The following is a 13,951-nucleotide window of genomic DNA, read 5'->3' as shown; positions in this document are numbered from 1 at the left end:
GTCCAGTTCTTAGAATTGAAAAGTTTCACTTTACAGCTGTTTACTTTCATATCAGCATAGTTTCATTTCATATCAGCATAGTTTTACTCATATCAACACAGGTAACGGACCAATGAGGTTCAAGTATTGAGAGAAAAGAATTAAAATTGTAATGCTTCGAACGTCAACTAATCAGCTGATCAGCTGATCAGTTGACCAATTTAATTGTTGATCCGACTTGTTCATGTTGATACTCGCGTATTCTTAATTAAGTTGGTGGAAATCCAAAAATAAATGAAATATTTGCCGAATTGTAGGTACCTGATACAATATTATTTATGGTAAGAATGCTGCTAGCAATGTGATATTTAACGAAGTTTAACAAACACGTAATTACAGGAAATCAGCTGATTATACAACAAGTCGTTGCATCACTTTCAGTGGCAATGACAATACACGAAAACATAACCTCGCTAAAAATTTATCAGTAGTGATTGTTAGTAATTAAATCCAGATTGATAGTAATTAAAAAACGGTCGTAGGTAAAGTAGTGTACGCAACTCGCGTTAATAGTCTTTACGACACGAGTAGAAAATTTAAGGCACGAGCCTTACTATTTCATTAATTGTTGTTTTCATATTTCCTACTCGAATAATGAACTATTTAGCCAGGTTTTTTGAGCCAGGTAGTTTTGAGTTAACTAGACTTGATAAGAAAGTATTATTTTTATGATACCAAAATAGCCCTATAAAGTATAACTTATACATGAAACTCGAGAACTTCGTGTTTTTTACGTTTGTTCTTCTATCATGAATTAATTAATTGATTTAGAGTTTTTAGGTAGGAAATAACAAATATATTTCCTGTACGAAAATTTCAATTCCCAGGGCGTTGTTCAATTCTTTCCATTCCAAAAACAGAAATTTTACCATCTTAAAACAACGAAATACGAAACAACATCGACTCCCAGTTTTTTGACGTATGTATTTTCTCAAAAATATTGCTATAAGATACTTACTAATCATGATTAAGTACGAATATGAAACAATAAATTAATTCTTCATGTAAAACACATAATACAAGTACTACACATGTGAACTTCTAACACAGACTACTTTCTCTAACAGACTAAGTAAATCAATCCAAGGATTGTAAATTACTAAAGAGTCTGAATTTATAAACGCCTTTTGAAAATTTTATCTTTTACTTTCCTTCAATGGTTGGGTTTATGGTCTACTTTAACTTCTGGTTCTTATCTACTTTTTGATCATATATTTAAACCTTCTAAATCAAAGGACAGTCTAGATTCTCTTTGATGACGGCGTAATCTCTTTGGCTGGTCTGGTCTAAATTCACTTGTAATACATTAATCCGCATATGCTAGTCCCTTTACAGGATTTTCTCATACAAGATGACATATTTTGAATTATGATGTTTTTTGTTTTTTTATCATCGAGAGTGTGAAAACTGCTCACCAGTACTAGTACAGACTTGAACAAATATATCGTTTCTTGACAAATTAATACTATTATTTTTTTTATAATCCAGTATTTTCTGTGAGATGAATGGTTTGATTAAAAAAGAATGACTATGAATCTTTGTTCGGTGATTTTGGTGTTTTAAAATATAATTTTAGCCAAAACATTTCTTGTTATACCATACTTCATTATTAGTCGAGCCCCTGTATAGCAATGGAATATAAACCGAGAGTTAAAAATAAGTTCTTTATCACTACTAAGAAATTACTAACCCTTTTACGTTTTTTTAAATCGATGCAATACGAAAGAATAAATTAACAACTATTACTCTACAGCATGGTGTACAGTATAACGTGTTAAACAATATCCAATTTAATTTTTGTGTGGCATTGTAACTTATCAAGCTTTGAAAAAAAGGCATCAAAGAAATGCAAACACCGTATTTATTATTTTGGTCGTCATAGAGACCAATCAATATTTTTACATCCCGTAGTTTTTCTTCGGAAATTTTAAATGCTTTGGACTAAGCCCTTAGTAAAAAAAATTACAATGGTAATATGTTAATCTTGAATATATTTATTTTTGTGTAAAGTTTCTGCTAATTTCATTATGCTGGGATGCTTTAATTGGAAAGACTGGCAGAAGAGGCATTAAATTTTTTATAGTAATAACGTATTAATGAGTTATTTTTTATATTTGTTTCATTGCTTATGCCTACATTCTTAACCTTGATTTATTTTCCTTGCTCTGATATAACAACTGCTAATAATTATGTAATATTTAACCATCCTTATTTTTCAACGGACATGTTTTATTTCCAAACTCTAAATAAGCAAACTTAACTTACAATAATTGATTGTATAAAGAAGGATTAATTTTACCTAAGTGCGTAGTTTTGTGTATATTACTTTGCACATGTAATATCCACGTATACATTTACTATACATTGTTGTTCCTTGCAAGAATGGCTGCAACAGCACAATAGTGGCTTGTGTTTATAGTTTAGAGCTGCCATCAACATTTTATGAGCTCTTGAAGCCCTTTAGGGTTCCTAACATTTTGTGCTGACAGTTCACTTGAGTGGTTTTCGTATTAACTTAAAATGCAAGGTATTAATTATTACAGGAAGACTGACAATAAAATATCATTAAGTACTAAGGTTATTTAAAGAAAATGTTTTAGTTTTAAACTGATCTACGACTTGGTTAGGAGCATAATTTAGAGAGAAAAGTTGGCCACCATATTGGAAAATGGCGGCCAATTTTAAAATTTCTTATGGGACACCCTGTATTTTATGGTTGTTCCAGATTCTAGATACAATTTTAAGTCCTTTTTACTCCTGGAATTTTATTTCTAAACCTATTTGTTTAGGAGCTACAGCGTGTTTAACTTTGAAAAATTAGCTTGCCGTGTGGTTATTTAATCATTATGTCATTAGCTTTTTTTCAAAGTTTAACACATTGTTGCTCCTAAACGAGTATGTTTAGAGAGAACACGCCAAGAGTAAAAAAGTCTTAAAATTGTATCTAGAATCTAAAATAACCATAAAATACAGGGTGTTCTATAAGATATTTTAAAGTTAGTCACCATATTGGAAAATGGTGGCAATTTTCGAAACATTGGAATTCATAGTTATTTACTTTCTCCCACTATACCATAGTATATGGAGAAAGTATTGTTTTCATCAAAATTTTCGAGTTTCAGTTTTTAATGGATATATTCGTTTTGGGTCCCCCTGGACCCAAAAAAGTGGTTTTCGAAGTGATGTCTGTGTGTGTGCGTGTGTGTGTGTCTGTGTGTCTGGATGTGTACAGAGCTAGGGACTACACCTGTGGTCTGATTTCGATGAAATTTGGTATGTAGGTTCTAATCCATGATATCTCCAGGTGTTTTTTTTTTCATTTTTTTGAAATTTTGATTTTTAATAGGGATTTTTCCATAAAAACCGGAAAAATCGGATTTTCTCAAAAATGGCCCAAACGATTTTGATAAAAATTTAGTATGTTGTAGCCCTTTAAATTCTGAACAAAATGGTACAGATCCCATTTCTGTGTAAAAATTACGGTTCAAAAGTTATTGTAAATTATGTTATTTTCCCATAAAAACCCCCATAAAACAACAAAAAATAGGATTTTATAAAAAAATCCGGTTTTGATTTAACATAGTATGTTGGTCCTTACAATTTTAATAGGTTTTTTATCATTTTTTAAAATTTTTGATTTTTAACGGGGATTTTCCCATAAAACCCCATAAAATAACGGAAAAATAGGATTTCCCAAACATGGCCCAAACGATTTTAATAAAAATTTAGTATGTTATAGTCCTTTATATTCTGAACAAAATGATACAAATCCCATTCCTGTAAAAATTGCGGTTCAAAAATTATTGAAAATTATGTTATTTTCCCCATAAAAACCCCATAAAATAACAGAAAATCGGATTTTCCCAAAAATGGCCCGAACAATTTTGATAAAAATTTAGTATGTTATAGTCCTTAAATTCTGAACAAAATTGTACAAATCCCATTTCTGTATATTTACTTTCACCGCTTACACATGATAAAGGTTGTTGACAAACTTATGGGAGAAAGTATGTGTTGGAATGCTGATACCGTTTATTTTTTAATGTCATTAAAAACTAGTTAAAGTTCCCCGTTTAATTTTCTCTCTAAATCTAATAGTTTCTGAGATACCAATCGTGACACAGTTAAGTTGTTCACCCTGTATAAAGAAAGTTGGTCAAATTCACTAAGTCTTCTTAGGCCAGGCGGAAAAAGGATAACGGGAAAACCCCTTATTATAGTTTATTGTAATTTTTATCTCGTGATCTTCACAAATGCCTTATTCGAAAATCAAGCATAAATAAAATTAAGTTACCAAACAGGTCAGCAGATAGCCACGACATCTTGACAGAAAGACAGTAAAATAGAAGACGTTATAACACATACTGTACCAGTCCTATAATTATGCACAATTTTATTACTGAAATGAAGAAAAAACCATTCAGGTAAGAAAACAGTAACCAATTAATTCATTATTTGTTTTTTTTATCAAGCAAAAACGTTCTTAGTAAATTATTTAAAGAATCTTTATAATGTTATATTTTTAAAAACTACAAGAAAACCTTTTTATTTATTAACTTTTAACAATGTATATTTTAATGTTGAAGAAGTATTTTCTGAACGACAATTTGAGTTTGGAGTCAATGTAACTTGTAAATTGACGAATATTCTTATTGAACTATGGTTTTATTGGCAGTTATAAGAAACAATTTCTATTATCTCAAAAAATTGTCTCCAAATGGTTAGATAAGCTATATAGACCGCAAAAACTATGTTGAAAAGCACAATTTGTAATCTTTCCTTTCAAATTAAAAATCTATATTCTTGTAAGTTTTTAGTCAGTCATATAGCATTTCAACATCAGTTTTGTTTAGTGTAAGAAATAATACTGTACACCTCACTAGATGTAAAATTTAAACTGAAATGAAGAAGGATGCAATAGTGTACAGGACTTTTGACTTTACATCCAAGATACATAAAACATTGTACTAAGAGTATTTCAAGAGGCTCGCAGTCTTTTCATCTCATAACAATAAATTTGATCCCAGCTTTCCAGGTCAGCAGCCTTATACAAGTTATGTTGAGGCTTGGACAAGGCCCAACCCTGTTGGGTTACTTGTATAATGTTTCTGCTCCATCTAACCTGGGTTCAACCATTTGTTACTTTGTATTATACAATTTAAGTTTGTATTTTGCTGATTTCAAAAACCCAAATAAACTTTCAAAGTTGAGGATTGTTTTAGCAATTTTCCACTTGGGAAGTTGATATTGGTTACAGTTGACGAATATAAATTCTTTGTACTAAAAAAAGGAAATATAAAGGAAACTCACGTTTTTTACAATATTTTGGATTATTTTTAAGTTCCTGTGGAATTTAAATTTATTATGAATACAGAGTTGTCCAAATTGTGTAAACTATAAAAAGAGCGCAAACAAATTTAAAATCTACCCTTAAATGAGTGAAACATTGAGTTGACGCCAGTACGTTCACTCATCACTCATCAACACTGACTTGCTCTATTTTACCCTATTTCGAGTAATCTTCAGTGTTATATTTGCTCAATAGTTACAATGTTTATCACTTTGTACTGTATTTTGTAATTTGCTAGTACATTGAGGATGGCTTGTTCATATCTGACAACTCTTTTCTTTACTTTTTCATTGTTATTTTGTTCAACCAGCATAGTTACTTGGCAACCCATAAGGCCGATGTTAAATTTCTTAATTTTCAAATGAGTTGTGTAGTGAAATACAAATTTTCCTGAGGTAGTGGCTGTCGTAAATCACGTTTTAGGCCCATAAGTCCCTAAATACAAAATTTAATCAAAATCCTTCCCTGGATTTCGAGATATATATTACAGACAGTAAGACAGACATACAAACAGACATAGCTTGTATATATAGTATATTGCTTTTTTGCAAATTCAATCATAGCCTTTATCTTTTAATTAGTAATGTTCTATAATAAAATAAATAAGTATTGAGTGAAATTTATTTTTAGTCTTTTATGCTATTCTTTCCAAATAATAAATAAATTTGGTAACTCTATAATATTTTCAAAATTTATTCTGCATATTTTAATTTAAGTGTTGAGTACTAAAATTAATTTCATCAGAGTTATATAAATGTTTAATAACTTGGGATGTTTGTAACTTATTATTAAAAATTGTAGATCTTTTCAACTTTACAGAAAAGTGCCTAATTTACTTATGAAAGTGGATATTTTAGTGTCAAAAAGTGTAAAACTATATAGCTAAATTCTAAGTTACTGGTACTATATTTAGGAAACCACTGGTCTATAAACTAGTTGAAGTTTGGTTGTAAAACAACAATTTTATAGAAACTTGCTAGAAAAGGTTTATTGGTTCAAAGGACTCCTGGGAAACATTTGAACCCAGTTAGAAAATAATGACTCTATAAATCCTTGGAATTGGGAAACTTATCTATTTTATAAGTGGAGTGACTGGCAAGTAAAAAACTAGTGGATTCAAGGTTAAAATCTGGTCAAACTTTTGAGGATTTTATCTAAACAATTATTAACTTTATAATTACAAATAATAGTATTTCCTCGTCTTGTCCATAGTGGAATCACTGATTATATTTCCAAAGTTGTACGGTATGTGATTTGTATTGTAATATAGTAAAGTGTAGAAATATTGATTCCACATTGAAAATAATAAATGTTTGTGATCAAAATAATCTAGTTGCCCATGACCTTTTTGTCATGAAAGAGTAAAAAGGAAGGATTTACTTAGTTATAAAATCTGTATTTATTTTTGCTGGTTGAATGTTTACCATTAACTCATTACAAATCCTTGATTGTAGCCCATCTCTGGATAATCGTGTCAATTATATTTTCAGATAAATATATTTATATATCTACACTATTTACATTGTATTTCACAAAATAAAATAGCTTCCTGTTGCTAAGGCCGCAAGGAGCTCTCATAAGTCGGTGAAGGATTTTATTAAATAATCCTCGACAGAGTAAAGACCATTTTCTTTAGCAATTTCCCAACTCATGTTTTAAAATGAAGGATCTTGATTGGTTGAGGCAGAGCATTAAACATCTTGAACTCAAGCACTGGACTGCTATCTTTTGTCAAACTTAGGTGACATTGAGGAGAATGAATATTGGCTATGTCACGAATGTTGTACTGGTGGACCTGGTCTCTTGCTGTATAGCTTTCAAGATTCCTTTTGAACAACAAAAGGGAATTCAAAACAAACTGACCGTGAACGTACGTATGCAAAGTTCAGCAAAAAAACTTTAACCTTCTCAGCCAACATATTTTATTTTTTCCCATTATTGTTATGCATATCATTAACTTTCATGAAAAGCTTATTAATCACTGTTTAAGAGAAAGCCATTAAACTTAAACTGACATTTATTATATATCTACTCTCTGAATAAGGTCTAGGCAAGAACAAAGTATCTGTGTTATATTTTGATTGCCTTTTTGTACTTCTAAAACTTTAATTTTCTTAGGTAAGCTAGCTATGCTCTATAACTTCCAAAAAAGTTCTAAATGATTTTAATGTAAATATTTTCCGATTAAAATAAAAATGCAGATCAAAATCCAAGTTTTAAAATATCATTCAAACATAAATAATTTCAGTGATATGCCTAAATAATACATACGTAAAAATCCAACCCGTCACAATTATTGTTCATTGTTATAAATTTAAAACTAATTACGAGTATAAACCGAAGAATAGATTGACATGTAGAGAACATACTCTTGGAAACTTGAGGAAAGAAATGTAAAGTGGCGAGAGACCTGGAACTCCCCGAACCATCCGAAACACTTCCATCAATCAATACAACTTCTCTCCTGACTCTCAAACATCGCTTTCTTTCTACAAAGTCTAACTCAATTGGGAGTCATTGTTACATCAATTTTGTTAGACCTCCTTCTCTGAGTGTCATGTCATTTTTCGTCTGCTTTCCAAGTTACAAAAATAATTTATGGATTTTTGGTCTTTGAACACATTCTTTGAATATTTTGTGCTATTTTACACTATTTGTGCTGTCGACATGTTTGAACATAAAAGTTGCATTTATTTCAATGTTAAGCAATTGCGGGAATTCCCTTCATGAGCACCCAACGTGTTAAAAGCTCTTTGTATCTTGATTTTCATTATAGGTTTGAAAAATTGAAACTTAAGAGTATTGTCCAATCGAAATTAAAATATTTAAATCATTCTTTTATAATTTAACACATAATATTATCTGTTTAGCTGAAAATCTAATGGATCAAATCTGATGGTTACTGGTTCAATTCCCAGCAAGATCTGGACCCAGATGTCATTTGCCACTGGGCTATCAATTAATGATGCTATCTAGCAAAAGGTCTACATTAGATAAGACCAGGGGATGGATGGTACCCTTACAAATACGTTGAAAAATTCCAATAGCATAGAAAAACAAATAAACAAACACATACGTATACCGTAGCAATGTCATTGCAACAATAAACTGTCAGGTTTAGTTAATGAATGTGTAGCTAAGTTATTGAATTTTGTAGGTAATAGTTTTTAAAAGTAATTCTAAGGAGGAACACCTGGGTTCAGGTTCCTCCCTGTACACCCTGTACTTTTTCAAGTTTCCCATTATTTATTAGTTATAATTATCCTGAAATGTACAGTAACCAGTAAAGATAACATTAATTTGCTTTTTAGCGAATTTCCCTATAATTAATGACCTTTAACTCAATAATATATTTATGAAAAATTAACATTTTTAAAGAAAAATGTTGATAAATTCTGGAAAAAGGATTAATAATTATGTGCCAAGAGTTATAATTTGAGAAATTTGCAAATATTTTCTTCTACTTTCCACAAAACAAAGTTTTATAAAAAACATCTTCAATACAATGGAAGACAATTATTTCAAATTACCAATTAAAAGCATGATTGGACCATGGGAACGGGGTTTTATGAGGTAAAAATTGGTTTTTCTAATTTTTGACCCTCTAAACACAACATTTCCCAATTTCTCTCCAGACCTTTTTAAAGAGCTTGAAAAACAAATAATTTAGTAGGCTATATTAAAGTGTTTTGGTACACTTATTGGTAACGGAGAAAATCAAAAAATTATAAACTTAAAATTCCCATGTTATTCTTATGGAGAATATTGTAAAATGTTGTAGTTTGCTTGTTTATGGGTATATTTTGATCAAACTTGGCAAAGTGATTTATTTTATAGTAAGCTATTAATATTTGCCTAAAAAACCCACTTTATTAGTTTGCTTGAAGCAGCAAACCTAGGTACTCGTTAAACCTAGAGTTATTTAAATAAATTTAATTTAAAATCCAATCAGGAAAATGGAAATTTGCTCAGTCTGCAGGTTTGCTGCAGCGTGGGTATTATTTAATATTTTCTTCCTTGTATTTTCTTTGACTGAAACAGTAATAAAAAAACTTCTTTGGCCACTTTTTGAAACATACTGCTCTTTCTTTATATCGGAATATTATTTTTGACTACGTCAATGGTATTCTAGGTCAATACAATGTTTAATTCATCAATTTGTATCAAGTCACATATCAACATCATAAAATAATTTATTTATAGTAACCCTGATGCTGTATTATGGGCTCATATCAACTGTGCCCTCCCAGCATTAATGTTTTAACTACAAATAATCAATTTTAGGTGGTCCCACCAAACATAACAAAGGGACAAACGAGTTGAAAAACTATATGGACTAATTATAAAGTTATTGTTATGTACTTCTTCTTTTAGCAGCTCCATCAAAATTATCAACATAAGAGTTGAGTTTGATTAATTAACATGATCTGGTACAACTAATCATAAGATTTTGTTAAGTAGGTATTGGCACAAATATTGGTTTAAAATAACAAAATATACATTTTACCATAAAATATATTTTATTACAAATGTAACATAAATCATTTTACAATAGTATACTCTATTAATAAAATTCCTATCTATTTACACTAATTTCTTTGTATTTACAAATTTACATTGATCAGGTCAGGTTATATTATGCTGGTATTATGTGCTGGTTTCTAGCTTTTATACATTTTTTAAACGGAAAAGATAATATTTGTATTGCTTGCACATAAGAAATTAGGTGAATTTATAATATTCCTAATTATTTATCTGACACTAAAACTACCCTAACTAAATTTGCCTTAACTAATACATTAAATAATTAACAAAGAATCAAAATATTTCCCTACCATATTTTTCTTTTGAATTAAATCATGTCCTTTTACTTTTGAATTTTATCTTAATATTCAACGAAGAATACATTTTTGGACATTTAGAAGGACTTTTTGGCATTTTAAATTTAAATGCTACAAACCTTCATTTAATTAAGCTAAACAAAATATATCAATCAATAAAAAATTATTAGATCTTTCTTCAAAAATAAACTATATTATGTTTTGCACTACTGGCATCTATAATATTTAGATTAGTTTTTAACTGCATTGCTAATATAAATTCACTTACAAAAATGTCTAATGTTTTTACATTTGTAAGCCAGTTAATTCAATTCATACCTACTTAACTTGAGTAAAAATATATCAACTTCTCAATAATTATAATAGACATACAAATCAACAAAAAGTACAAAAAACATAGTCATTTTTATATAAGTTTACAAGCACTTTCGTAAATCTACTAATGAAACTAAGCTAAATGAACACATGGTGTCAAAATAGAAGAAGTACATAAAATTACTATGTACAAAACCTACATTAAAATTGTATAACAATAAATAGTTACAGTAAAATATCACATTATTTGTGGTGCTTTTGTAGCATTATGTATAGTATTGTTCGTTATCCTAAAAATAATGGAATGTTGCACCTTACCTAAATTATGATAAAGTAAAATCTGGTACAGTTAAACCTCGATAACAAGTCCCCTTGATAAATGTCATTATCAAATCCCCTTGAATTTATTTTACCCCTCCTAATCATATGTTATTTCAAACCTTGATCTTGTTATTGAAGTTAAACAATTTAACACAACAATGATTTTACATACATTGTTTCAAGGTTAATCATTTACAATCCGTGATTTTGTGTAAAATATAAAAAATTATTTTCATACAAAAAATTATACATAAAAATTATACAATAACAAAATATAAAAAAGATGTATAAGAAAATTTCATCTATATTAATTGTTTATAAACTAACCTAATTTTAACGCTTTAAAAGCACAAGTCTTGTCCAAGTAAATAAGGTAAAATATGTAGTGATGTTGTCATGAAATCAGCTTTAAAACAATAACACTTTTATGCAAATGTCTAATTCTTAAAGTAAACTAAAGAGGAAATAATCAATCAGTACCTACTTATTTAGTTCCCAAGTAATAAATTGTTTTTTTCTTTCATAAATGCACTTTATACAGTATTATAAAACTTAGTAGTCTTCAATAAATCGAATAATAAACTTTTCAGTGCCATTCATTACATTTCGTAAAACTACTTAGCATACTGAATGTTGCTGCTTCACAGATATCTAAACAACAATCATATTTTATTTATTATGCTCAAGAGTTCAAAATTGGTTCAACTTGGGCTCCATTTAACTTTGTTCATTTTATAATAAAATTGGCTATAAACATGGACATTAATAGAATGTCTCCTTCAGTATTCAAAAGTCAATCGTATTTTTTAGAAATTTATGCTCTTGAGTTAAGGAACAAGAGTGATGTTGAAAGGCACTATCATATAAATATAGATAATTTATTTGTGCTTTTGAAAGTATTCTGAAAAGGGATGGATTTTCTCGAGGTTATGTTTACTGATCTCTCATATTAACCTCTGGATTCTAATTTTCTTAGATAAGCTAGCTGATTTCTTTCCCTTTTCAAAATCCTTTTTACAAATTAATTTTCTAAGCAACCATTTGGCTTTTCATTCAAATACAATTTGTGCTTAAACTGACACATTTGTAAAGGCACGTTGCAGTTACATGGCAGTCTCCAAGGGCTGACTCTTGCTCAGCAAGGGTTGGAAGGTCCGGAGGTCGCGGGGGCTTGGCGGTGGCTGGGGGTAGTCTACATCAGTCTCTAGCAAAGTAGCCGAGGAGGGTCGGGGGGGAGGTGCGGGGACTGGCGGAGCCTCATCTAGGTTGGTCTCCAACAAGGCTGCACTCTTGGGCCTCTCATAGAAAACGTTGAAATCTCGCTCCGCCTATAGGATGCATAAGGAATTAATGTGCTTTCCCATCTTTTGAAGGATATTACGAATTTCAGCCTAAGTAGTATTATATTGCACCTCAACATGGGTGCCAGCAGAACATTTTTTCAGAGGGGTTATTTGGTACCTTGTTACGTAAGGTCTGAGAATAGGTTAACCCATCCATTAAAATTTTGATTAAAAATCCCTTCCATTCATCAACATATTTTTGGGCTATCTAAAAGCAAATTGTTCACTTCTTCTTCTCATTAAAAATTCTCTACAAACTTTATGAAGATTTTGAAGTAATCAAAAACATACAAACCCTTCAAATTATTTTTAGATAGTTGTTTTTTGTATGAGTCACTGATCATATTTTTTTAGTCCTACTAATTAATTGTAGATTGATCCGAGACCGCTAATAATGTCCGCCAAGTGTTTGGGGATAGAAAATGTGTATAAGGGGGTTAAGAGGGTTCTGCTGTGCTAAACAAATTTGCACAAGCTAATTTGTCATGTGGATTGCTATGTAACTAAACAAGAGATGGCAAAACTGGTAAAGGACGTCTCTGTTAGACTATCAAGGACAAAGGTGAATAACCTATTAGTCTTAAAAATGCCAATCTAATCAGCTGTTTCCTCAACTTTCATTACTGTAACGGACAACAATGGAAAGTGATGAACATCCTGTGTCGGCCTCGATGTGCATATTTGTACAGTCTTCTGCAAGTGTCCTCAGATTTTCTGCATCTATTCACATTCCTCCATAAACAGTTATCAACTGGCAATTGATTTCAATAGGGTTAAATCCTATCTAATATAAATCTAATCACAGATTCATATTTGGCGGGTTCAGCTACTGTGACAAGTGTAATTGTAATACTACAGTCAAAACAAGCTAGAGAAGTAGTAAGTGAAGGAAAGAACACACTGTTTTTCTCAGATTTGAACTAATTTGCTAACTGTTGAAAAAACTCTCGATTTGTATTTTACACGACTAGCAGTAATGTATAAACTAGTTTTATAGTAATTATTTTCAATTAGCTACCTGAAAGTCTGGGTCAGTTTTGACGTGATCCAAGGTAGAAGTTGTATGAGAAAGAGACGTATGGAGGGGGAGAGTAGAGGCATTGTTGAAGTAGTCTTCCTGAGACTGCCACGTGCTGTTGGTGCGAGAGGCAAACGTTGAAGTGTCTCTGAAACCTACAAAAAAAAAACATCAATTGTAACAGTGTAGTTAATACAACTAATAACGATACAAGAGGTTACCTAGCTTGGTCGCAGTCAACAAACTGTCACAGAGAAGATGGTGTCTAGCACCATTCTCTGGAGTCTAGAGCGAATTCTATTCGCCATCCCTTTCCGCTCTCCTTTCCCCCCTCGACAACACGTAGTAGAGCGCTCACACTGTAGGAAGACCCTGTGCGCTACAACTGCTGTACAAAAATGCCTTGTGGCCTTCGCCGTTCAGGCTCTTCCTTGCTCGGTACAAGTACATTTCCGCCCCACCATACCAGAGCTAAAAGCGAACAATTTTCCCATAAACATGTATCCTCTGTATATTACTTCTCTGTGTTACTGTTCACTCTTACAGATGCAGTGTGAAAAATATTGAATCATTACGGGTTTTTTGAGTGATTGTGATTTTCATAAATACCAATTAGTTGCCTTTTGACATTCTGTAGAATGAATGAATGAATGAATGAATTAATTAATTAATTAATTAATTAATTAATTAATTAATTATTAATTAATTAATTAATGAATTAATG

The 13,951-nt window shown here is 30.6% G+C and overlaps 1 protein-coding gene across 2 annotated transcripts in view; it reads right to left on the bottom strand.

Annotated features, from left to right (window-relative positions):
* Positions 1 to 9,886: 9,886 nt before the first annotated feature.
* The window catches only part of LOC128985693 (protein bark beetle-like), an 84,812-nt gene continuing 80,747 nt past the window's right edge, over positions 9,887 to 13,951 (bottom strand). For both annotated transcript variants that reach the window (XM_054405478.1, XM_054405479.1), the window contains 2 exons: positions 13,228 to 13,382; positions 9,887 to 12,194 (listed from right to left, as the gene is read on the bottom strand). In XM_054405478.1, the coding sequence (XP_054261453.1) occupies positions 11,970 to 12,194; positions 13,228 to 13,382 (380 nt within the window). In that variant the 3' untranslated portion in view covers positions 9,887 to 11,969. The remainder of the gene's footprint in view (positions 12,195 to 13,227; positions 13,383 to 13,951) is intronic.

This window comes from Macrosteles quadrilineatus, unplaced genomic scaffold (genome assembly GCF_028750875.1).
Source record: "Macrosteles quadrilineatus isolate MER2022 unplaced genomic scaffold, UCM_ALF_1.0 Scaffold_2__2_contigs__length_208266976, whole genome shotgun sequence".
NCBI lineage: Eukaryota > Metazoa > Arthropoda > Insecta > Hemiptera > Cicadellidae > Macrosteles > Macrosteles quadrilineatus.
Note: the sequence above shows the minus strand (reverse complement) of the source record. Positions and strands in the feature narration are given on the sequence as shown.